Source organism: Petaurus breviceps, unplaced genomic scaffold (genome assembly GCF_028583685.1).
Source record: "Petaurus breviceps papuanus isolate PSGF00001 unplaced genomic scaffold, PetGlider_PUasm1.0 220, whole genome shotgun sequence".
NCBI classification, from domain to species: Eukaryota; Metazoa; Chordata; class Mammalia; order Diprotodontia; family Petauridae; genus Petaurus; species Petaurus breviceps.
This window is the reverse complement of record NW_027185876.1, coordinates 20,533,180-20,560,615: the sequence shown is the minus strand read 5'-3', so window position 1 is coordinate 20,560,615 and position 27,436 is coordinate 20,533,180. Positions and strand designations below refer to the sequence as shown.

The window sequence follows — 27,436 nt, the reverse complement described above, 5'->3', positions numbered from 1 at the left end:
CTGAGAATAGCTAAATCCTTCACAATTGATCACTGTATAACATTGCTTTTACTGTGTGCAATGATCTCCTGGTTCTGCTCATTTCACTTTGCATCAATTCATGTAAGTTTTTCTAGGTTTTGCTGAAAATATTTTATTTTTATATCACCTTCATTTCTGAATATATCCCTCTCCTATCCAGTGAACTAGCCCTAGTGACAAAGAATAATAAAAGAAAAAAAAGCAGCTTAGCAAAACCAATATCAACCATGTTGAATTAATGCAGTGTCAGCATATGTAATATTCCACACCTATAGACCATCTTTGCAAAGAGATTTGAGAGGTATATTTTGTCATTTTGAGGGCCAAGCTCAGTCATTATAGTGTGAAAGAGATTTCATTTTTGTTTTGTTGTATTTTTACATTGTTTTACTCAGGTATATTGTTTTCCTGGTTCTACTTTACTTTATATCAGTTCATAGAAGTTTTCCCACACTTTTCTGAGCATTATACTCATGGGCCACAATTTATTGAGCCATTCCCCTACCTGTAGGTATCTATCTTATTTTCAATTCTTTAGTACCACAATATGTGGTAAAATGTAAACTCCCCGAAGTCCGGGACTATCTTTTTGTATTTGTATCCTCTGTTCTCAGCATAGTACCTGGAACCTAGTACTTAAAATGTTTATTCATGCATTTATTCATTTGCTGATCTTGGGGAAATTTTGTTGTTGCACAATTCCAAATTGCTTTACAGATGGTTGAAGCAATTTATAGAAATACAATCAGTGAACATGAAAGTCTGCTAGTCTTTCTGCTACCCTCTCCAAAACTATTTCCATCTTTGTTACCTTTGCCAATTTTCTTAGTGTAAGGTGAACCCTCAGATATGTTTTGAGTTAATTTCTTTGCTTATTGGTGATTTGGAGTAATCTTTCATTTTGTTATTAATAGTTTGCAATTCTTTTGATTACTTCCTATCCTTTGACCACTTATCCATTGGGGAATGACTCTATTTTTTTTATTTCTGGGTTAATACAATATACCTTGGGTATCAGATCCTTATGAAAAATATTACATGCAAAGATTTTTTTTCCTCAGTTACTTCTTTTCTTCTTCTAACAGCACTGATTTTGTTTATGCAAAAGCTTATCAATTTCATGTAATTAAATTTTTGTGTATTTAGATGTGTTTACCTCTATAGATGTGAAAGATACCTGATCCAATTATTTTCTCATTTTTTTAAATGAGAAAAAATTATTATTTTCAGGTCATATATCCCATTTCGAGCTTATTCTGGTATATGGTTTGATTAAATTTAATAAGGATAAATATAAAGTCTTACACCAGGATTTAAAAAATCAACTTCAAAGGTACAATAATGGAGAGAGATGGTTAGGCAACAGTTTGTCTGACAAATATCTAGAGGATTTTTAGTGGACTTAGGCAGCCAGGTGGTGTAATAGATAGGGCCCCAGGCTTGGATCAGGAAGACCTGAGTTCAAATGTGACCTCAGACACTTACTAGCTGTGTGACCCTGGACAAGTCATCTACCCTCAGTCTGCCTCAGTTTCTACATCTGTAAAAATAGAGATAATAATAGCATCTAACTCCCAGGGGTGAGGATATATGAGGTAATATTTGTATAGAACTGAGGACCATTCCTGGCATGTCATAGGTATTTAATAAGGCTTGTTCACTTTTTTCCATCATTATTTAAGCCTATAAAGATCTTTGTGGATCCTGTGTCCTGTTATGTTTGATCCCACCTGGCAGGGAGGCCGTTTACTCCTCTATTATAGGGACCTGAGGGGAAGACCTCAGTGTGTTCTAGGGAACCTCTCAAAGGATCTTGACCTGAGACATGTAAGTGCAGGGTTACAGGCCTAAATCACTAGAGATCAACCAGGGTCTAACTAATGACAGAGCAGGAGGCCAGCCAATTCAATAGCAGAGACTTAAACAGTCAGCAGCAAGGAACACCTAAGTGGGAATCAGGCTAAATCAGGACCCCGTTCAAAGTAATATGTGAACAACACAGTGATGAAAGGTAGGGTGTTATTGATCCCAGCAGCCTCAGACACTTAACTTCCTAGTGTTTGTTAGCTCCCCTTCTGAGCTTGAGGTCAGGACACCAGCCACACCTCCTCATTCCATTTAGTGGGCTGCTGTTTCTCTATTAAAGGGCAGTGGAAGACATATTGATTGCATCTTACAATAGGTTTCCCTCGCAATCATTGATATAAATGTCAAACAGGATCCAAAACAGAGCCTTAAGACATATTATTAGAGCCTTCCAGGACTCATTCTATTCATTATTTGTGGGGACAGCTGTTTACCCACAAATTAAGGTAATCATGTAACCCACACTTCTTCATTTTGTCTATAAGGATGGCATGAAAGACTTTGTCAGATATCTCTCTGAAATCAGTTATGATGGAGAATCTATTAAGGAGGAATAAAAGGATTGCCTTGATATAATGAGGGTCCAGTTGAAATTGGATGACATAAATGTGTAGTGTACCCACCAGTCCCACCCTTGATCTCACCATCACTAACAAGTGCTCTACTTCCTTGATCAGAAACTTGGACAGTCCTGCATCTGACCATAACTTCCTGACATTCTACCTCTCCCCATCTAAAACTAGTCTTAACCCTCATCAAGACCTCCCCTCAGTACTTTTATAGGCCATTACCCCTGTTCTGATTTAAGCGTCCTCATTTTCCAATCTTGACCCGATAGTTAAGTAATTCAACTCCACACTGTACGCTGTCCTTGTATCCTTTACTCCCTTGTCCAGTTGCCACTCATCTCTTGCTAAACCCCACCGTTGGATTACTCCCATCATCTGCCTGCTCTGATCCTGCTCATGTTCTTCTAAACACCTGGAGGCAGTTATATAAACATACTGACTGAGTACCCAACGCATTTCTGTTATGTAACGTGAACTGGGGCCTCACTGCAACAATGCAGTCCATATACCGCTCTCTAATAGATACCCTCTCTTACTCATCACAGAAACTACAATATTGAAAACTTTCTCTTCTCTCCTTAAGCCATGTACATTTCTCCCTTTTTCTGCTCAACTACTTTGTAAGACATTTGAGGTCATTCAAAGCCCCTTGACATTAGTGCTCCTCCTTTCCCTTTCCTCCAGTCTCTGATGAAGAGGCAGCCCTTGTCCTTGCCAAGTCCAACACGTCAGCAAATCCCATACTCTTCTGTGACCCCTCAGTTACCCCCCATCCTCAATTTCTCCCTATCTACAGATTGCTTTCCTACAGTTTTCAAACATATATTAATCGGGGTGGCTAGGTGGCACAGTGAATAGAGCTCTGGCCATGGAGTCAGGAGGACGTGAGTTCAAATGTGGCCTCAGACACTTGACACAATTACTAGCTGTGTGACTTTGGGCAAATCGCTTAACCCCAATTGCCTTCCAAAAAGCAAAAAAACCAAACAAACAAACAAAAAAAGCAATAAATATATATAAATCTTCCCTATTCTAAAAACAAACCGAAACAACAGCAAAAACTTCACCAAAACCTACCATCCCCTCAAGCTAGCATCCTAAATTTCTTTCTTTTCTCAGCCAAACTCCTAGAAAAAAAACTATCTATACTTATCTCCTCCAGTTCTCCCTCTCACTCCTCATACCTTTACAAGCTGACTTCCAACCTCATCAGTAAACTGAAACTACTATCTCTAAAGGTAACAGTTTTCTTAATTGCCAAATTTTAGGGTCTTTTCTGAGGCCTCATCCTTCTTGACCTCTCTGCTGCATTTGACACTGCTAGTCACCTTCTACTCCTGTTTGCCCTTTCCTTTCCAGGTTTTCATGACATTGTTTTCTCCTGGTTCTTCCACATATCTAACCTGTCCTCAGGCTCCTTTGTACAATCTTCCTCCAAGTTATACCCAATAATGGTGTGAGCCCCCAAAGGTTCTGTCTTGGACACTCTTATCCCTCTATATGCTCTTGGTGACCTCACCAACTCCTATGGGTTTAATTATTATCTCTAAGTAGATGATTTACAAATCTATATATCTGGTCCCAACCTTTCTTTTGAGCTTCAGTCCCCTCATCAGCAACTGCAATTGGACATTTTAAACTTCAGGACACAGAGTCATCTCAGACCCAACATGTATAAAGCTCATGTCCCCACCTCTCTCCTAATTCCCTATTATCCTTCAAAGCATTATCATTCTTCTAGTCTCCCAGGTTCATGACCTCAGCATTATACTCAACTCTCCCCACCACAAGGGAGTAGTCTTTGCCTTCTCCTTTAAATATGTCTATCTGTAATGGCCCCATTACATGCATCCTCTAAACAGTTGCTAAAGCAATTTTCCCTAAGTGCCCATCTGACTAGGTCACTTCCTTTCTTAGTAAATGCCTAGTTACCGTCTACTTAGTTCAGGATCCCACTGCTTCTCTATCTCATTCATACTAGTCCATCTCACTAGACTGTTGTTTTTACATTGTGCATCTGACTAGGTTATTCTTCTACTCAGTAAATTCTGGTGGCTCTCTAATTGCCTCTAGGATAAAACAGAAAGACCTCTGTCAAGTTTTTTTTTTTCTTCTCTGTCTAGCTTTTCAAGCCCTTCACAACCTGGCCCCACTCTATCTTTCTAGCCTCATTATATATTTTCTTGCCACACTTTATGATTCAGCCAAACTCACCTCTTTGTCCCTCATACCTGTGTATAGCACTTTCTGGTTTCTCTTTCCACCTACATTGTTGTGGTCCTTCTGTGTATTGTTTGCTTAGTTGTGCTTACTTCCTTCAGCACCATATCATGTATATCTCCTTATGCTTCTCTGCATTCATTATATTCATTGTTTCTTATGAATGCCTTCATAGTCTAGGAATTCCTATGAGGAATAATTCACAGGAATATTCCATTACATTCACGTACCATAGTTTGTTTTGCCATCCCCTAACTGATGGGCATCTGCTGTGCTTGAATTCTTTACCACCACAAAAAGGGCTGCCATAAATATTTTGGTGTATATGAGGACTTTCTTCTTATTGATCATCTCCTTGGGGGTAAAGGATTAGGAAAAAGAATTTCTGGGTCAAAGGACATGAGCGTTTCTGTCATTTTATTTGCATAATTCCAAATTGCTTTCCAAAAGGGTTATACTGATACACAGCTCTTCCAAGGGCATAGAAGGAAGGTGAGGCTGTGCCCCTAAAATTTCAGTTACCAGGGCAATGTCAGAAATAGATAAAGGGCTGTGGAGGCAGGGCTAGGCTGGGATACAGGCCTTTTCATAAAGGAATTAGACCGAGAGAGGCAAGATGGAGAAATGGAAATCTTGGGAAGTCTATATTGGCACATTGGATTGCCCTTGAGCCTGGTTTGCTTTTTGACTGCTAATAAGCAAGCAACAAAATTGATCACGGGTCCTATAATACTTATCCAACTAGAGAGCCAAAGCTAGGACTGAGTTAGGGGAACCACAAGCCATACTAGTCTAAATGTGTAAATCTACACACCACAATCTTAGAATAAGGGGCAACTGCTACTCACAAAAAGGGTGGTACTAGGAGTAGAGATAGTCAGCCCTCTGAAAGCCACAGGAAACTTGGTGTTTCCCTGGATCATTCTCTGGTGTTGGGGGGTGGGGTGGGAGGGGAAGAGGAGGTGAGCATGAGACTGGTCTCCTGACTGAAGAGAACAGGGTGCTCGGTCTGTCCCACTGATTAATCTTATCCTCAGGGAATTTACCTTGGGGAGATTAGGGATAGGGATTGGACTTGATAAAGGGAATTCTTGGATCAGGACATCTCCTCTATCACCTTAGGTCTGGGCAATCCATCACCTTCCAGAGCTGCTTGTGCTCTAGGCGGCAGACACCCAGCCAGCAGATCATTCGTGGCCCTGGCTGGATTAGAATGTAGTTGAGAAACAATGAAAAGAATAAATAAGAGTACAATAGGACATAGATCATGATAATGACGTGGGTTTCTAAGTCACTATGTAACTGCAGGAATCCTTATGAATGGTTTAGCAGTTGCTATTTCTATGTGAATTGGACACCACCAGTCCAGAGGACAGAGAGGTTAAGTGTGGTGCCGAGTCACCCAGCAAATGCTTGTCAGAGGCAGGATGGGGAGGCAGGGGCACAACATGTAAACAGATGTGTGTATGACGCTTTGAGGAGGAAGGAGCAAGTTCTAACGTCTTCCTGTGTGAGATGGCACATGAGGTGAGCTTTGAAGGAAGTCAGAGATTCTGCATCTTGGTCAAGTCCCTTCTAGCTCTTTAAGGTGTGTATGTGTGTGTGTGTGTGAGTACTAGGGACACAGCTTTTTCTGAGTGTTTTGGTACAGACAGCTTGAAGTCTCTGGGATGAAAGACTGGTTGACTGATGAAATCAGACAGCCCTATCTGAGGAGCTGCTCCTAGGTTCAAACCCCAGTTGCAGTAGTATATAAATTTTAGTCCTTTTGTAGTGTGTAAGGCTTTGAGGTTCTCTTCAGTCTAGCTATGGATTCAACTTTCACAATTTTGTATGATTATGAGGGAAGACCACTTTCTGTTCACTTATAGATAGTTGGGATAATTCCACAGGCCCAACCCATTTGAAGAGTGACATTGTGTTAAAGGAGAAACACTTGAGCCTCAAAATAACAACAGTGACATGCTTTTCTCCATTTGGTACCAATTTCTGAGTGTAACCCATAGTCTAGAACCAAAAGCTTTGAGTATTATAATCTTAATTCAACCTTGGGGGCTTCTCAGTAATCATATTCTCCCTTTGGTTTATGACCCAATCCAAGGTTTCCCTGGGAACATTAGATTTGGGCTCATTCTTTGATCTCCACAGACAGGAAAAAAAACTTTCAGCTCCCATGCAGTCGGGCTAACAGCATACCAAATATAGAATAGGCTTTAATTTTACCTGACGGAAAATTTAAATAACTCACAATTAATTTATAAACAGTCCAGAGAAATTTCCTTCCCTCTCTGGTGGACCTCCACCTCTCCCAGAGATCTACACAATCTTCAAAACTTAGAGTGCTACCCTAGAGTTGATGCCTCCCTAGAAAGGGAAAGCCTGAGGAGGCTCTAGACAGTTAATACTTCTCCCTTGGATAAACTCTACCTTCTCAGGGACCTATAGAGTCACCTCCAGACTTAAGCATTGTATTTGTTGAGGTCCCTCCAAGAAAGACAACCATTGAGGATTGTTAAAGAGTCAAGCAACCCTTCCTTCTATTGAGTCTCACCATCCTTAGAACTTATATAATCTTCTAGTCTTATAATATTACCCTTGTTGGGGTTCCTTTCAAACGTGAAGCAACTCAGGATTTATAGAAAGGTGGCTTACCCCTACCTATACCTTTCTAAGTTCACACATGTTCCTCATTGTTCCTTAGCTGTGGCTCCTGCTTTGTCTGGGAACTCCTTCTCAATGTCCAAGAGGCTCAGTCCAATTGTTTTACTGCTTGTCCAAGAACTCCTCTATCACTCAACCGCTACTGCCGTACCAATGCCAATTTAGGTCCTATAGCTCCTCGTTGGTCCTGGCTTCTCTTCTTTGTTCCACCATGGTTTCCATTTGCTACTATCCCAGAGATTAGAAGTTCTCTCTTCTGCTGCCGTAATGTGATTCCCTGATGGACTAAGTTCCCTGGAAAGGCTACATTGGCTTGCTTCCAGAAGACCAGAATCTCCCTCTATGGCTTTTTAAATCTATGTTTCTCTTTGCATCTCTACAGCTCTCTACCTCTGCTAATTCCAAGGTCACTGAACTTCAGCCATAGCTCAAGGATGTTATTAGGTATAACTCAATCAGTGATCCTTAAAGTTGTGTTAAAATACCAAGATAAAATACCAAAATACCAAAGGTCAAGTTTATTACATACCAAGGAGACACCATCCATGCCAGTGCCAAGGCCTTAACCATGTTAATTTGATTAACAAGAAATTAATCTAGACATGTAAATGACACAGGAAGGCATTACCATCTTCTATGTAAGTTACATATCCCTTGACCTCTAGTCTGAAACTTAGCTGCTGTCACCCTTGCTAAGCAGTATGTAGTTAATAGTGGTGATTCCACAAGCTATTTAACTTGCGATATTCTCAAGGCCATCATAGTCCTGGTCAAACCATCCTTCAGTCTTTCTCAGTCCCAAAGATTCTGTGGAGAACAGGTCAATTCTGTAGGCATGTTATGACCCAACTTCAATCTAATCCAATCTTATCCAGTACAATCCAACAATTATATTATTAAGCACTTTTTATGGGCAAGTTCCTGGGTTAGGTATTAGGGCTATGAAGACAAAAACAAAACAAAACACAAGTTCCTGACTTCAAAGAGCTAATATTCTACTGGAGAAAAAAAAACAATAGACTATATGCCACAGGACTGGATGTCTTTATCTATAATTGGAACCTGTGTCTACCATCTAGAAATCATCTATTTCAACACTTATTTTATAGATGAAGAACTGATTCCCAAAGAGATTCAGTGATCAGACTAAGCTAATACAGGTGACATTAATGGAGTCAGGATATGAAACCAGATCCTTCAAATCTAAATTCACCTTGCTTTCTGCCTCCAGAATAATTTTCAAGAGTGCCTCTAAATGAGCTACTAATATTATATAGTGTGAAAAGTGACCCAGGCTGGGTCTAGAAATGTATATTCAATGAAAGCTGACCTTCCTTTCCAATACCAAGTCAAGACTAATCTTGCCGAATGTACAAGGCTATGAAACACTCTCCTGTCCTGCTGAAACTCAATTCTCACAATTATTGATGAAACTTAGGGTTATCCCGCCTCTGTTCAGTATCAGAATATTGGGACATTTCTCCAGATCTAAGCTAGAAGTCGAGGGCAGAGAGCTGGGGTGGATCAGATCTGTCACCAACATTCCTTCCATCATGTTGGAAGATGTGGATATGGTTGGTGAACATGATTGGGAATGGGTGAAGTAGGAATAGTGTCTCTAAAACTAATCTCGAAGTGGCCAGCTCCTTTCTTCAAAATGTACTCTGCAAAATATAAAATCTGATTCATTGATGTCAGTTGGTTACTAGCCACACAGCAGCTTCTGTCAGTCAGATGGGCACTGAAATTAGGAGGTGCAAGAAAAGGGGCCAGGGAGGAGGCAGCTCTTAGTTCTAGCAAGCAGCTGGGTCATGTCTGTCCAGGAACCAAACTTACCTGATCCCTGGAGCATGGGGTGGGCAATTAGCCATTTCTAACACCCCTATTGAAAAAAAGAAAATGAAAGATCAATCCTGAGATGAGAGAAAAAGCACACACACACACACACACACACACATACACACACATACACACACATACCCCAAAACCTCAAACCTCTGAAGCTTCCTCATTGTGAACCGAAAGGGGGAGTGTGTGTCATGCAGCCTCCCTGTTGGCAAATGCTTTCTGAAAGATCTTCTAGTCCTCACACTTCCTGAGGAGGCAGTCAGAAGAACAAAGCCTGCAGTGGTAGCTTTTCTCTTCATCGTCCCAGACCCGGCTGCCAATTGGCCTCCTGTCCCCCCCAGCACCATCCTGGGGGAAAGAAAGAGATGAAGTGGAAGGGGATTGTTATCGCCGCCATCCTGCAGGCACGGGTCCCAATTACAGGTAAGGCCAGGTTTTCAGATAGCAGGGGGGACTCTTTTAGAAATCCATTGGAGAAGGGGGAAAGAAATGGGTCTCTCCATCAAATTACCATCCTCCTGGCATCAGAGAAGGGGAGCGGCAATGGGGGAGACAGGATGGGATCCTACCTGTGTTATGCCATTACAAGAAAGTTGAGCATTGTTTTAGAGCTAGCCACTCAAAGATATAACTTTCCCACATCCCCTAACTCTCCTAGATAAAGATTTTTTTTTCTAGGCATAAAGAAAAGCCTTTAGGGGAAAATGAGGTGAGAGTCAAGATATAAGGGCAACTGAAGCAGTTGCCGGCATCTTTGGGGAGGAGGGTATGCTATAAGGCAGACCTCAACCAAAAACTGTCATCTGAGTCATGTTTTATGAGGCACGTCCCGCCTTTAGATTTGGGCCTTCCACTTGCTACCACTCCTGTTTGGACCTTTTCTTCTTCGCAAACTAAAAAGTATTCTCAAGCTTCCAGGATGTCTATCTCAGGATGAACGATGAATGTTAGGTGAGCCAAGAGAAAGAGCTGGAGTCGAGGGGCAATAGTGTTGTGTTGGGAAAGGTCTTTCATTTGTAGCCAGTTTTTCCTGAGTCCTCAGAGTCAGCCAGACCTGGCCCTCATTTTGCATGCTATTATAAAGTATTTATGAAAAGACCAGACTTTCAAAGAGCTTTGTCATAGTTGGCCCTGCAGATCCATGGCTTAGAGAGAGGCCTGCAAGCAGGCCCATGATACACCCAACAGCTGTCATGTAACTCTCTAGGCTTAAGAGGGGTGGGGGGAAAATAGGGGGGAAGAGGATAGGGGACAGTGAGGAAATGTAAAGGCAAAAGGATGCTGAGGCTGACTATTATTGGTGCTGGCCTATTCTAGAGATACTCAAAATGACAATAACCATCAAGTGACCTTGTTTGAATGTTCACTTCAGGATTATTTAATTTTGTCCTATCTTCTAGCACAGGGCACAGGGAAGAAAGTGAATAGGTAAGCTCTGGTATTGAACACCTTACAAATATAGGATTTTAATTTTCACCGAGGGTGGGACGAGCCTGGTTTGAATTTAAAGAGATGAAGAAAGGAGTTGGACATGGAAACTGTCTTTCAACAGATATAGACCTCTCTCCATATCTCATTTGCCACCACTTTACATAGTCAGATATTCAACTCTACACACTCAAGGCTCCAGGAGATGAGAAAGAAAGTTTGAGCGATTAAGAGAACAACAGCTCCTATACCTCTATCAGGAGCACACACTCTCTTCATTTCTTTGGAGCAAGGTTATGGGAAATTGGGCGCCATGACATTTTCTGTAAGAACACAAGCTTTTCCTGCTTAACATTGTCCTTGTGAATGAGTCACATTATATAGCTGTTTGCCCGTAAGTGAAACTCAAGTGCATCTTCTTGTGAAAACAATATATTGGATTGAAGTGACTTATGGAAGCTCCATGATGCCCAAGCAAACAGTAGAAATGTGTTGAATTTAGAGGCTGGAGACAATCAATCAATTGGCATATGGGGATTATGGTGGGAGGGAATCTAAGACTAAACTAATCGAATGATATAGATATTACCCATGACATACTGTAACTATGCCTGGTTTGTACCTTTCCTCTACCACCCCCACCCAGGGCAAAACAACAACCAAAAAACCCTACCTCAAACCAAAGTGAAACTTAGCTATGATCCCAAACTGTAATGTTTGTAGACAAAGATCTAGGGAGCAGAACCACTGGAGAAGCCAGAAGGTGGAAAGGAAAGGTAGGCCATTTTACCATTAGCTAGCGGTGGCGGGATAGTAAACCCAAGATAATAAGGAAAGGCAGTATAGGGAGCTGGGCCCTTTGTTCCTTGCAGACAAAACAGAAAGCCAGTGGACTAGCTGGTCAACTTTTCTTCAATCCTATTATTTCAACATCTGACTGACATCTGTAGCTGCCCAAATGAAAATGATTTAACTCAAGGCTGTTGGCAAAAGGACTTTTTTTCAAATGTCTGCCATCACTGCCCAGGCCCTGATGGAAGGTCTCGTCGTTAAATATGGATAGACACTCCAAATTTGTTGTAGAAGAAAAAAAGTAGAGTGGCTTTGGCCCTAGAGGCCAAGTCTGTACAATGTCTTTGCTGAGGTGGCAATTTAATATTGCAGAAAGAGCCCTGGATCTGGAGTCAGATGACTTGTGTTCAAATCCTGATTTGACCATTTACTACCAGTGGGACATTGGACAGGCTACTTCACCTCAAGGGTACTCAGTTTTCTTACCTATAGAATAAGATCATTGAGCTAATTAACTGTACAGTCCCTTCTGATTCTAAGACTGTGGTCCTATGAAGTGGCCATAAGGTAGAATTTGAATGGAAGCCTTTTTTTCTCTTACCTATAATATTTTTTTAAAATTATATTTATCTTCCCTTTTTACAGCATGTGATTTTTACAGCATTACCACCACCTTAACCTTTATTTCTAAAGCAACAATATATAGGTCATTCTACAAAGCAAACAAACAAATAAGCAATTAAAAAAAAACTCCAGTAATAACTGTTACCCTGTTATTGACTTTGCCGGAAGATACCAAAGCTTAAGTTGAGAAGCATTTGAAATCATGTACATATTCACACTGCAACGATCAGTTCTGTTTTTGTATCCTTGTTGATACTTCCCATCCATGTCCCAAGGATGCTCCCTTTTTACCATGATGGGGAATTAGGGCAAGAGACTGAGAATATTCCCTATGTCCCATAGACAACCCCAAGGGCCAACAGGCAGGGATCTACCACCTTTGTGAATGAAACCAAGTGATCTGGCATTATAGTTACCTTCAGGAGATTATCCAAACCTGGGCCTATATACAGGAGACTTGCAGGACAGGGAGATGACTACCCACAGTTTGTGTTTGCCCATTGGCACCCAATTATATCATAAAGCAAGTAATGAGTGATTTAGTTCATCCAATAATGCTTTATCCTCACTGGAGATTTATTAGTACACATTTTTAGTGTACTAGTGTAGAAATTAGTCACAAGTTTAGGAGTTCAATATTAACACCTCTATCCTGACCCCCAAATGGGGATATTCCCTCATGGGCTTTAAGATCTGGCTCATCCCATAATAATACACATAAGTATCTTATTATTCTTTGTTTTGTAGGGAAGTGTCCTCCGGGGAAAAAATATATTTGAATAAATTCAGTGTCCTAGGACTATTACATAGAATTGATTCAAAGAATATTTTATAGAAAAATCCATCTAGTTGTCAATGATCAGTATTGCACAGTCTTGAAATTTAATGCATACACAGGGGGAAATCTGTGCATAGGTAAGAGTGTATGTGTAACCCGTAACTGGGTCTCTAAGAAAAACTCTTTCAATATAAACTTAAAAGCAACTGCTATACAATGTTCCTAGTATAAGCAACTTGTATCCCACTGAGTTGGGAGACATGTTTGAGTATAAGGGGTATATTCTTGCAAATGGTGTAAGAATGAAATCTTTCATGTTAGTTCATTTATGTCCCTAAAAATTCTTGTTTTGCTGATATACAAGAGCCAATCACTCCTTGTTATCCAGCACTTCTCAGATTTCTTGGTCCATGAATTTCTTAGGACAGGGCAAAAGTTTTCTTGGATTTGCTGTTGCGGTTCCCTCCAAAGCCCTTATAATTTTGTGGAGCTTTTGCCTGATTAAATAATGATGAGCTTGATTACTTTAAAAGACAATGTTTGTATTCTGCATGTGCATTGAAAAACTATGTTAAAAGAGCTCAAGTATTAAAAAAAAGTATCAGTAAAGTGGGGGGGGGGGGAGAAATTCACAAAGGGCCGTAGAAACAATGGAAGTTTTATTACTACCTTCTTAAACTCATTATGTTCTGTTTTAAAGCAAATGTACATAACCGAAGTTCACCATTTCATATACAATCCTTTTTTATTTTGTGTGTTTGAATTTTTGTGCTTGTTGATAATTAAGTTCATAATTTAAAATGTATTTTTTAAAGATACATTTCATGGTATGACTTGCATTTTAGTTGAAACATAGTCTGAGAAAACCCTTTGTGGCTCTAGAGTAGCCTGGAGATCTCCTTTCGAGATCTTCTCTTCTCTTGGGTCTATGAGTTAATTATAAATTGGAAAACAACTGTCAGTGACTGAACTGAAATTTCTTTGGTCAACTAGGACCAAAGGCTACATTTATACAGTGCTAAAACAACTAGTTAGTTCTCTCAATTTGGTCAGTCAGTTAACTTAGTAAATTTTTAAAAGAAAGTCACACTGAAAGTTAGGGAAGCTGAGTTCCACTGATCCCACTTTCATAGCAGAGGCTAAACAAAAGTTTTTTAAAATTGCGCTAAGTTGAATACAGCCATCTCATTCAGCCAAGGCCTAAAAGAAAAGTATACTTATTAAATGACCATATGGTTAAAATAGTCCTTATGGACTGATTTTATTTTTCCATTGGACTGGATTTTTTATTTCTATCGGGCCTTTTCCTCTGGAGAACAGAAGGATGCTGTACAATATTTCCTAAAATATTAAGCAGTTAAAATGACAGGTCAAATACTACAAAACAAAGGATCTCACTCATTCCATCCCGTGTGAAGCAAGAGGGCTACTAATGAGGAGAAATTTACAGTTACTTAAGTAATTAAAATGGAGGAAAGGGTGTCCAGCATATTCTTCAACTTGACCTAGACTATCATGGAAAAAACAAGAACATTTTTTACTTCTGCCTTTCTCATTATAATACTTTCATGTAGACCAGTGGAAAACTTTTAAAAATCATTAAGGGCAGCTAAATTGTTAGTATAGAAAACAAAAAAAGGTTTTCATGGTTTAATGGTTGGTATAGTAATAAATATGTGAAACCCTTCACGGAAGGAGAAGGGAAGGAGTGTACAGGCAGCAACCTAGCTCAAATTTGTGTTTGATATAGGCAGTTGAAAGATCTGAATTCTAGCCCTAAGTCTGTCTCTAATTTGCTGTATGATTTTGGGAAAATTTTTCTACTCCTCTGAGGACTGAAGATTGAGTTATTTTATCAGAAAGGAAAGGGCTTTTATAAACTTCAAAGCACCCTATAAAGGCAGGCCATTGTTAGTTAAATAAAAGGCAGGAGTATTCTGAAAAAAAAAATTGGGGAAAAATATTGAAGAGGAAAACTTCAATTCTTGAAGGATTCATGACTTGAATGGATGTCCCTGGAACAAATGTAAATTTCAGTGCTGCCATGCCTTAGTAGAGGATGGTGATGAATTGATCAGGTCGAAATAATTCATGGCTACCAGGTCTGGTTAACTAGGTTGGCCCCCAAACGATTGGCATAGGGAGAATATGCCCTAAATGTACTTAAAATAAAAATCCACAAGGTAACCATGGAGTCAGCCGGGCTATTTCCTATATATTTAGGCCAGATAAAGTGAGTTCTTCCACACCACTCAATCCCACCCCCACCCCCACCTCCTCCTATGTCCCCCACTCTTTTTTCCCCCAGTTCTCCCTTATAATAAGTATAGTCAAGAAAAACAAATCAGTACACTGGCATTGACCAAAAATGTATGTCTCATCCTGAAAATCAAGCATATTACCAGGTCACTTGGGCATCAGAAATGGTAATTCTTTCTTAGGCCTTTTTCCTTACGAAGTAAGGAATATGGAGTATTCAAAGAATTCTAGCACCTCTGGTATGAAGGCTTGCTAAGCCCTTTTCAGGGCTGTTCATCCACCTTTGGTGTCTCTCTGGAGCTCACCTCTCACCTGTGGCTCCAAGAAGCGGTAACATGTATAGTGTCTACACTCCGTTAAACCTCCTGGGCAGACAGCCTAAACCAGGGCAAGGGTGACTGGTGGGCTGCAAACTCATCAGTGAGTTAGCAGAGTGTCTATCCCAAGCATGTGAAGAATTCCCCTGGCAGAATGGCTACACCCCAGGAAACCGTCTCAGCAGATGGGCTAAACCAGGCTTCAAACATGTAGATGAGTTAGGGGATGTCTACTCCAAGCTTCTGAAAACTTTCCGTGGTGGAACAGGCAGATGAGGATAATTTGTTCCAACAGCCATGAAAGTAACTGAAAAAAGACCTGTGGAGTGCTTAGAGGTTGGTCAGACATTGAAGACACCAAGGTCATCCCCTGCATCCTGGGCCATCGCCAGTCATCTTAACTTTTGCCTCACCACTAGACTTAGATGACTGAAAGGGAGAGTGACACTGATCCCTTTGTGCAGCTCTGCCTCACTTAAATCTAATTCACACATGAATCCAGAGGTCACCCTGTGATGTCATTGGTCCTCTTTGAAAACGAAGGATGAACAACAGCAAGTAAGGGTTAAATCTCCCTCTGGAGTTGTCTATGGTTCACATATATATTGTTGTCAGTCTCTTACCCCTGCTCATTTTGTACCTCTAGTCCATTACCAAGAAGGGAAGGAGAAAGGAACAAGCATTTTTGAGGTGTCTACTGAGTACCAGGCACATTCTAGCCCTATGAATTAGTGTTTGGATGATTTCCTCCAGACTAGAGTATAAGGCATGGGGTAGAAATGACAACAAGACAGATTTCAGCTCAATAATTAGAGCTCTTGAAAATGAAATGAGCTTCCTCATGAAGAAAGGAGTTCCCCATCCCTGGAAGTGTTCAATGGAGTCAAGAAGACTACTTATCACAGATGTAGAGGATTTCATGCTTTTGTTGGGGAGCTGGACTAGAGGACCTCTGGAGTCTAGGGCTATATACAGGGACGCTGTCTTAGGACAAACCTTGGAACCATTGAAAACCCCTCTCCCCCCCCAGACTGTGGGCATGGTGGTGGGATCACATCCTGTGCTACAGTAAGTAGATATTTATTGTGATAACCAAGGAGTAAAAGTTGGGGTGGAGGAGGTGGAGGGAGGGGGGGAGGTAGGTCATTGAAGTGCATGAGACAGACCTGACAATATGGAGCAGACTAATATAGGAAGTGGTCAAGGTTGCCACAATGCTGTCAGTAGCCATTGCCTACATTTGCTTTACACATTATGTCCTTAGCTAATAATTGTGCAATTGGGCACTTAATTCTTAAATTCAAAGAAAAGAAAAGAAGAGAAAAAGGAAAAATAGAATATATATCTGCTTCTTCGCTGCACTCAGTCAAACGGGCCCTTGGCTAGGTTTTTATTCATCAGTGTATAAAGTAATTTATGATGGTTGATTTCTGAATCAGGTTTTTTTATAAAGGACTTGCCTCGGCAAACATGGCTTCCTGTTTGAGAAGTTAGAGATGATTAATTCTTTGCCAGATATTTTCACTTAATGTAACTCCTCCCTCTGATTATGGTCCAGTGGAATGAATCCTGGGTTTGAAGCTAGGGTCCTAGGCTTTGAATCTGGGCTCTGCTATTTGCTGCAGACCAGTAAGTTTGGCGTTAGTCTTACGTAAAATTACAGAATCACAGAATGTTAGCTGTGAAAGGGACTTTAAAGATTATCTAACTGCCCCCTCATTTTACAGAGGACAACACTGAGGCCCCTGGAGGGCAAGGGATTTATATATTTTTATTTATAATATTTATCATATATTATTATTATAATATATATAATTATATATATTATATATATACAACCCCCCCCCAACCAAAAAAAATCCTAGTTAGTTAAATTACAAAAGCAGGACAAAACTGAAGTCCTTTTCCGCCAAGTCCTCCATTCAGTCCTTTCCATTACTCTGTGATGTTGAGGAAATTAACACCTTTCTGTCAATCTCAGTTTGCTCATCTCTAGTGATGGGTTTGGAGGAGACAGCTAGCTAGTGCAGTGGAGAGAGTGCTGGGCCTGGACTTAGGAAGACTCATCTTCCTGAAATCACATCTGGCTTCAGATACTTACTAGCTCTGTGACCCTGGGCGAGTCATTTAACCCTGTTTGCCTCAGTTTCTGCATCTGTAAAATGAACTAGAAAAGGAAATGGAATCTTTGCCAAGAAAACCCCTTGGACAGTATGGTTCTCAGGGTCATGAAAAATGAAATGTGACTCAACAACAACAATGATAGATTTAGACTAGATGACCTTTAAGGTTCCCGTTAGAGCTGAATCCCATGATACTATATTTCATTGTTGATGTTTAATTGAAATGTTACAAAAAATGACTGTTCTTTGGAGTTTTTGCCACGGTTCTAGTAAATGAGGTTTTCAATGTAAGCGCTTAAAAAAAAGATAAAAAATGTCACAATGCTACTTCCATTTTAGATCAGATGAAAGAAAGTCCAAGAGAACCCTATGTGAATTTGTTTGGAGATACCTCTGTCTATGAGTTGATTATAAATTAGCAAACGATTAGCAATGAACCTAAATTCCTCATCAGTTAGGTAGGGACAAAGGTAGCATCTATAAAGTGCTAAGACAAATATTTGATTTGGTCAGTCTGCTAATTCAGTGAAGGGAGGGGGGAAGCAACAATAATTACACATTAACTGGATCCCAGTGAAATCCACCTAAATAGTGGGTGCTTAATAAAACTGATTGAATTGATTAGATCAAATGGAATTCAATCACTTTATCCCATAGCCATATTTTAGGGTAAAAGACAAATGTACTCATCAAATGACTACACACACACATACACTATATATATATGTATGTATATATGTAACACATATGAGGTGTGCGCATGTGCATGTATGACATATAAGAGATATGTGTGTGTATGTGTTTGCATGTGTGTATGTGCATATGATTTTTTTCTACCAGACTTGAGATTTCATTAATGTTGTTAGCTTTTTATAAGGCAGAACAACTTTTACTGAAACTTACAGTCTTGAAGAATTACTTGTCTAAGTCTAAGAGAAAATGTTACCTATGGGTAGAGAGTAGGCCTCCAAGGCCTGGCTATGTCACTTAACTTTTTAATGCCCCAAATAGCGCTCATGTTTTATATCTAATATAAAAATATTTTGGCTTAACCAAAGAACCAACCATAGAAAGAAGAAAACAAGCATTTATTAAGCATCTACTATGTACCAGACACTGGGCTAAGTGCTTTACAAATATTATCCCATCTGATCCTCACAACCACCCTGGGAGGTAAACGGTAATATGATACCCATTTTACAGTTGAAGAAACTGAGACAAAAATTAAATGACCTTCCCAGAATCACATGGCTAGTGTCTGGGGCTGGATTTAAACTCAGATCTTCCTGACTCCAGACCCAGTGGCCTATCCATTGTACTATCTATTTACATAGCAGCCAAAAATACACAAGTAAATTTCCCAGAACAATGAGAAGGACCCACTGTTGTAAATTTATGGGAGGACCTGGACAGGAGTCATCCAGGATGAACAAATATGGATAGGCTGGGATATGAATTGTTGGAAGGAACATGCATACCAATGGGGTCATAGGTCCTTTACAAAATCTGCGTATTTTAATGAGGTATTTCTGTGAGGTTTTGCTCATTCTGGAGTTTGTCACTTATATGCATGTGCACACACCCCTTGTTAATTAAGATTCTCATGTAAATCACACTTTTGCAAATTAGTTCACATTTTAAATGCACTAGGGAACATTTTCATAAATTGCTCTGTAAAGCAAAGAATAATAACCCCCTAATTGGTATGTTTTGTAAGTTTGGACAGCATTACAGGCTTTCATAAAACCAAGTATACCTAGACATAAAAGACCCTTTTCTGCTCTCCTTCTCCCCACATTGTGGAAAGGAAGAATTATTTTTTAAATAACAAATGTTAGGACTGAAATAGATAAACCCTCAATTGACCTAATTTTAATCCCAGATTAGCTCTTCTGTACCACCCACCCAAGCTAAGTGCCTGGTCTGCTTTGAGCCAATTCCAGTCACAGGACCAATTGCTGGTGCGTGTTCAGCAGATGCAAAGCCATTTTAATGTAGCTTCAGCCAAATAATGCCATGAAAAGAAACTTAATGCCATAAAGAAAAACTAACCATGTATAGAACACAGTTGAAAATCAATCAGTGTTAAGGGTGGTTTCCATTGGAAAGAGGCATTAGAAAGAATTCATAAGGTAACAAAAAATCTTGACAAATTTTGCTTGGGAACACAGTAGTCAAATCTACTCCACTGATTTTTCGGTTATCCACCTAACATTTGAAGATTAAATAGAACACTATTTCCCTCCACTAGTGTGGATAATTGAGGATTGACTGTATCTATTAGATAACATATTCCTGTTTCTGAGAAATGTGAACCGTGATCCACCATATGTGACTGATGGGGTATAGGCTTTGGGAACCCTTCCCCCATTAAAATAGCAGCTCTGTTGCCCAAATGAGAAGTGATCACAGGGAATTTGTCAAGAGACAGGGAGAAATGAAAGGAAGGGGGCAAGTCCTGAAGATTCTGGAGCCAGTGATGTTGTTAGATTTAGCAATGGGTGTTAGTCCTGCTACAGGGGCCAGAGGAAGAGAAAGACTGAGTCCACTGGAAACTTCCTAGAAACCCTGTCTTTTCCTTAAACCACATTTAATTGTAGAGCTACTCAGATCATTCTATGGCTCATGGTCATTGTGTGAGTGTGTATGTATGTGTTCTCATGTTCTTTGGGGAATGAGGATGAACTCTGCTTGGTCTCACGCAAATGAGTTGTGCCATATTATTTAGCAGATCCCAACAAATTCCCTTCTGTGGAGAAGAGAATGGAGAAAAAACTTACTGAGCTTGGGCATCTATGGAACCTGAAGAGCTGAGTTACAAGTTGATGGGAATTTCCCTGGCTTGTTGTTCATCTGGTTCATAGGTTACTAGTGAGGGGGGGAAATGGAAAATGGTAATTCTCAGAACTAGCAGTTGAAGTTCCATATGTCATCTCTCATGGTGAGTGAGCCACTAGCATAGATAAGGTTAGGTCAGATTCATAGAATGGCCAAACAAACCAATCCTAAATTTACTTACTGGTTAAAAAAAATATGACCAGACTATAAAATGTTCAATGATTGTCCCCAGTGATCACGACTATGATTCTTTGTCACTGTACTAAGATGGTAAAAAAAATCCACTTAATGTTCAGTCATCTGAACAATCAATTGCAAACTAATATGTTGAATTTCTGTAGATGATACAACCTGGTCATTTAGAAGGTTGCTAAAACTACACTGCCACATTTGTAATCTGATTGTTTAGATGTTCTAGTCATTTCAACAATCTGGCCTAAAGCTCAGCAGTCAGTCCATATTTATTACTCTGATCATTAACCCTTTATCCTCGCAAACAGGCGAGCAAACGGTTCATTCAAATCAATCATGTTGACTGGGCCAATGTTACAGACAAGGCAAATTTGGTGGCCAGAAATGCCGGAAACCAAAGGTAGGTACTACTGGTGCCATATGGCACAGTGTTGGTTTTTATCAATGTCTCAGCTTATCTATAGATGGATTTCTTCAAGATCTCAAACTGATTTTGGTCAACTTTTTGGTTTGTGGGCCTGTGCTAATTTTTATGCCTGGTCTGATAGCTAAAGTAGCTTTCCTACAGGAAAATCCTCATCCAAGATTTTTTTGGGGAGGCTGGTTTCATGGAGTAGTAGGCTCTAGCAGCTGTGGTCCTTTGTTGATCAGCCTTTCCAGAATCTCAAAGTCAACTAGCTAGATTCTCCCTTCAGAGGTCATCTTGTCCAGTGCTTGAATAATACACACAGCTCCCTGTACACTTCTCTTCTACCTTTTGGTTCTCTTCCTCCCATAGCAATGCATTACACTACACACAAACAGGGCTTGTTCACCCATCACTGTACATTAGCTTCCACCTTGCCTTGCCTCCATTTTATACATAATGTTTCCAGCGATGATTTAATGTCTCACCCCAGTTAAAAAGTCTCTAAAATGAAAAAGTCGGCATGAAAATTAGGGTGATAAGCCAAATAGCTTGGACTGAGTCTGAGCTGGAACATGCCACTGATATGCAAGGTAAAATTCACTTTATACAGTAAATCCATTCTTGGAGGAGTTTGGAATGAAGCAAATCACATTTTAAATGCATCTAGAAGCTTGCAATTTAAAGAATCTTGCAGCAAATTATTTTGAACATGAGTGGATCTTTTTATAATCTAAATCTTCCCTCCCCCACTTAATTCATCTTGTTTTTAAATTTGTGTTTTTAAAGGTTTCTTAACTTAGAGAATAGGTACATTATTTGTTTTTGTTTTTTTAAGTGAGGCAAATCTGCTACTTTTTAAGCTTTAGTAACTTAAAACTGCACTAAGACTTTTGGGAAACCCTTTATTAATCTGAGTTTTGGCAGAAGATCACATCTTTAGGGTCAGCATGACAAATTTTTAGGGCATCATGGGGGAGGGAGTTGTAGGAAAAATTTATTTTATAGAGCTGACTATAATGTCTTACACTAGGAAAAGTGCTGAATTTGAAGTCAGGGGATCTGCATTCAAATCTCAGCTCTTCAGTTTTACTAGCTAGGTGACTTTTCTTTCCCCAGCTTTCCAGAACCTCTTTTTTTTTTTTTTTAAGCAGTTGGGGTTAAATAACTTGCTCAAAGTTATTTTGTGTGGGTGCTAAGTATCTGAGGCCGGAACCAATCCCGGGTCTCCCAACTCCAGGGCCAGCATTCTTACTCACTGTCCCACTTGCTCTCCCCCCCACCCCGAGAACCTCTTTATATGCTATCTTCTTGTTTTAGAATTTAAGCTTCTTAAGAGCAAGACTATTTCTTCTGCTCTTGTATGTTTCTCTAGCACATAGCACAGTGACCAGTACATAAAAGAAGTGCTTAATAAATTATCTTTCTGTCTTATCTGCCACATTCCCAGACAACTAGCTATCTGCTCTGAGTTTCTTGGAGGCCCCATCCAATTTAAATTGGCTGCCATCCAGTGCCACCTGAAACCATCCCCAAATTCTTTTACCTCCAGGCTAATTCCATTTAAAAAAAATCTCTATTCCCAAAGAATTTGTTTATCTTCTGGGACAGGAGCAATATTTTCAAGGGTTCTGACACATGGGTTTGGTTGACTTTCCTAAGGCCCCGTGGCTGGCAGGCCAGGCAGCCTAGGCTGGGCTAGTTTTTCTTTAAGAGACATTGAAATATGTTCCTTAAGGCTTAATTGGCTCAGGTGACTAAGACTTGGGGAGTTTTCTGGTTGCTTAATTACAAAAAGACCAGGGACAGGAGAAACTCCAGCTGTTCCTCAGGTTTCTGACCCTCAGACCATCACAGGTAACACAGTTAGCAGAAAGCCTCATTCAATGTGTCAAGGCCACAATCTTGTTGAGTATCCTTGCCATGCTATATCTAAGTAAACTTTCTGTTAACTATTAAATGTACCATCAGTGACCCATTTTGCCTTAGTCTCCAAGCTGAGAAACCAGACTGACTCTAAGCCAGGCCTGGCCTATTACAACTGATATCACCATATACAATGGAATTCTATTGTCCAGACTACATAACAGTTCATTTATATAGTTAGTTATATACAGTCGGTTATATAGTTCAGTTAGATTGGGGTAGTAAAAAAAGGCTTCAGAGTGGATTGGGGGTGATTAAAGAAGTCTTCCTGGAGAAGGTGGTAAACGAGTAGGATGTTGAAGAAAGAAAATAGTTTAAGTGGGTAGGGGTTCTGGGGTAGGGAATAGTACCAGGAGTGTATATACGTACACTTTTGGAGCATATGGGGACAAGAAGGAACAGACAAGTTCACTGTCGAAAGCTGATTTCTAAACCCAGTTCTTTATTCTTTATCATCATCCTTGACTCCCTGACCTACCCAAGGTACTTAAGACAGATAATCTAAAGAATATTCAGTGATAGGCAATGTAAGATAAATAAGAAGGCAAAGACCAGAAATCATATTTTGCCCTTAGTCAACCACAACAAAAGAGAAGAGAGAGCCTTATCCATTGACATGAAACCTTCCAACAACCTGAGTAGGTTCTAACATCCCCATTTTTAAAAAAGGGACCACTGATTCATAGGGGTGATAAAGTTCCTTTGATTACCAGGATATAAATTCCTTGCAGAATCAAAGATTCAAACCTGTTTCCACAAAATAAATCTCCCCAACTTCCCCAACAAGGGGACAGTTCCCTTTCGAGTTGTTTCAATGATGTTTAAATTTATCTATTCAAAGAACTGTAGCATTTCAGAGCTACAAGGGACCTCAGAGGTCATTTAGCCTCATTGTCTTAACTAGCAATTTGGGTGCCTGGGGCAAGCAGCAGGAGATCAACCTTGTAATTCATGATGTGAAAATAATACAAGAAATAATTTAGACAAACTCACTTGAGTAATAAGGGGAATTAGTTGCCACAATGACTCACAGATGGGTACTTCTGGCAGCTTCTCATTTTAACTAATTTTCTTCCTAACTAGATGCTAAGTCACATGAATGAGTGAAAAAACATTGGTTAAGTGATTATTTAAGTTCCGAGAACTTTGCTAAGTAAGCACTGGAGATATTCTGTAAATACAAAAGAAACAGTTGTAGTCTACCCTCAAGAAACTTACCTTCTAAGAAGGATACAGCACATATAGAGAAGTGGTAGCCAGAGATAATGAATGAGGACATAGTAAAGGAGACTGATGTGTCCCATCCAGGAACAATGGCAGAGGTCATTTGATGATCATGCTTCCAGAACTGGAGGGAGAAGGGAAGGGAAGCAAAGGTTATTGGCAAGACTGTGGAGGAGGTAGTTGGAAAGTAGAGAATGAAGTGAAGCATGGTGACTGGGGTATTTCTCAGAAAATATTTGGAAAGTAACCAATCAAAAGAGCAGGATCCCAGGGTAAAAGTTCCTTGAGGGCAGAGATTCTTAGCCTTTTTGTGTCATGGACTGCTTTAGCAGTCTGGTGAAACATATTGACTCCTCAGAAATAAATTTTTTAATGCACACAATAAAATTTGTTATTGTTGTTCAGTCTTTTCACTCATGGCTGGCTCTTTGTGATCCCATTTTGGGTTTTCTTGGCAAAGATCTTGGAGTAGTTTGCCATTTCCTTTTCTAGTTCATTTTATAGATGAGGAAACTGAGGTAAACAGGGTGAAGTGACTTGCCCAGGGTCACAGTAGTGACCCTAGTAAGTATCTGAGGCAAGATTTTAACTTAGAAAGATGAATCTTCCTGACTCTATCTGATGGGGTGATAGGACCTGGACCCGAAGGAAAAAGACCATATCTTTGAAATGAACCTAGTTGCTAAATTTTCCCATGCATTTCAGTATCCCAGATCAGTGGCACCTCTGCCCAAGGCAACTGGCCTACCCTAACCCAACTAGATCACCTAATTAGCTTACTTGACATCCTTTCACCATGCTCGAGTCCACCCCAGACTACTTGCATATACCCAACACTCTTTACTCCCATCCAGATCCTTTCACTGTCCTTTTTGTATATAAGCTTCAGTCTCACCCCCATTAAGTTGCAGATTCCCTAAGAATCTCATCTGCACTATTGACTTTACAATAAACCTTGCCACTTTTCTGGAAGACAGTTTTAGTGTGTGAATTCATTCCAGGTGGATGCCACCCTGTACGCTGACATTTCTGGGTTCCCAGCAATGCTAAGCCATATCATATCCACTGAGCCACCTAGCTGCATATACAATAAAATACATAGCATTAAAAAAAGAAAACTAATTACATTGAAATACAGTTATTTTGTTCTAAAATTCCATGACCCCAGGTTAAGAACTCCTGCTCTAGGGCATAATCTCTGGTGTGGGGAGCAAGCTCTGTTGTTTCTTTTTTGTCAGAGTATTTATATTAAATACTGTAAGGCAGGTATATGGTGCAGTGGAGTGCCAGGACTAGAGTCAGGAAAACTTATTTTCCTCAGTTCAAATCTGGTTTCAGACACTTACTAGCTATGAGGCCCTGGGTAAGTCACTTCATCCTGTTTGCCTCAGTTTCCTCATCTGTAAAATGAACTGGGGAAGGAAATCACAAACCACTCCAGTATCTTTGCCAAGAAAACCTCAAATGGGGTCATGAAGAGTCTAAAATGACTGAACAACAACAAATTTATATTAAATTTTTGCACCTTTGAAATTTTAGTGCCCAAGCATATGACTCTAGGGGCCTCACCCTAGTTATGGTTATTTAGCTCAATCTCTTTATTTTACAACCAGAGAAACGAAAACCTAGAGGTATTAAATGACTTTCCTAGAGTCAAAATCAACGCAGGACTTAGAATATCCTCCCACCCTGCCGTCTCTTGATGATGATTAAGGTTTCTGTTTCCTCTTTCTGGTGTAAGGAGGCTCATGGTTAGTATTATTGTTATATAGTTCCCAGTGACTTACCTAGGATCTCATATCTAGTAAGTGTGTGAGGTGGGTTTGACTCTTACCCACCATACCACCTACCTGGCTTCTACATTGATACAAGGTTTTAAGACTTGCAGAATACTTTGTATGTTAACTCATTTGGATTTTGCAACAACTTTGTGAAAAGATGCTGTTATTAGCCCCATTTTATCAGGAAGGAAACAGGTTTAGATAGTTCACGTAGCAAGTATCTGAGATCTGTCTGAACCCAGGTCCAAGCTAGGAACCTCTGAAGGGAGAACCCAATCCAGAGGCACAACAGAAGGCACAGAGGTGTACTTTTCTGTTCTAGGCATCTTAGAGATAGCATCCCCTGAAAACATACAACTCGGTCAGTAGACTTGCACATATAGTGATTTTTATCATTGCTCAGCTAGGCCCTCTCCCCACCCCCAGGAGATGGAGTAAATGAGTCTCACCCAGAAATAAGACTGCCTGGGATTCCAGTTTCACCAGGGGTTGCCCTTCGGAGAAACATCACCAGCATATTCTTACTCTCGAAATGAGCATGAGCAGCAATGCAGCCAAATGTGGGTGTAAGGCAGCTTTTGTTCACATGTGCACAGACCCCTTTTCCTGCCCTTCACCTGACATCTCTGCCCCACGGAGCAAACAACAACCAAACCCATTCCTCAGTACAACCTCCTCAGCAGGGAATGGTGGACAAAAGGCAGGCTTTCAGGTCACTGCCGTCGGGGTTCAGCTGAAACAGGATGACTTCCAATTTGTTCATGTACTTATGAGAAAGATCATTAGAAGTCAGAATCCCAGAAGGTCAGAGCCTGCAGGGATCTGAGATGTCAGCTGGTCTAGGAGCTCATATTGATCAGATGAGAAATTGAGGCAGAAAGAAGTGATAAGATTTGCCCAGGGTGCAGTGAGTAGAAGAGGAAGGATTTAAGTCCACTTCCTCTGACTACAAATATAATGCCCTTTCTGTTATACTATATTAGTCATTGAATCCATCCTCGATTTGCAGAATGGAAGACTGAGGCTCAGAGAAAAGGGACTTGCACAAGGTTATACATATGGCCAGCACTTGAATCCGGTTCTTCTGCTCTCATTTGATTCTGAATTGGAGTCAATAACTATTTGAGAAATAAGATCTAGGGCCAACCTTGGGGTGAGAGGGAAAATGGACATCTATGTTTGTTTTCACTTTCAGTTGTGTGAGTTTCTGGTGAGACAGTTTTTGTTCTGAACAGGGACCTGAGCTGAAATCTGGGATTTTTCTTGGTGGTGACAGAAGGGGAGTCAAAGGCAACTTGGTTAGAGGAAAACAACAACTTACATACTTCATTTTTTTCCTTCTGAATATTCATAGAGAAAGGTTTGTAGACAGAGGGTATGGAAAATGGTGGAATAGACTCTTCTGGTTCTTTCTGCTGTTAGGAAATGGCGGTCATGCACACTGGTAGAGAAAGGGGTTCTGAGCCAAGCACCATTGGCATAGAGGTATCTCCATTTGCCTGTGTAGCTTGGGACTAAAAGAGAGAGAGAGAGAGAGAGAGAGAGAGAGAGAGAGAGAGAGAG

General features: G+C 40.2%; 1 protein-coding gene across 1 annotated transcript in view; it reads left to right on the top strand.

Annotated features, from left to right (window-relative positions):
* Positions 1 to 9,431: 9,431 nt before the first annotated feature.
* Positions 9,432 to 27,436, top strand: part of CD247 (CD247 molecule) — a 92,467-nt gene continuing 74,462 nt past the window's right edge. Inside the window, exon 1 of the mRNA XM_069094536.1 lies at positions 9,432 to 9,608. Coding sequence (XP_068950637.1) covers positions 9,551 to 9,608 — 58 coding nt within the window. The 5' untranslated portion in view covers positions 9,432 to 9,550. The remainder of the gene's footprint in view (positions 9,609 to 27,436) is intronic.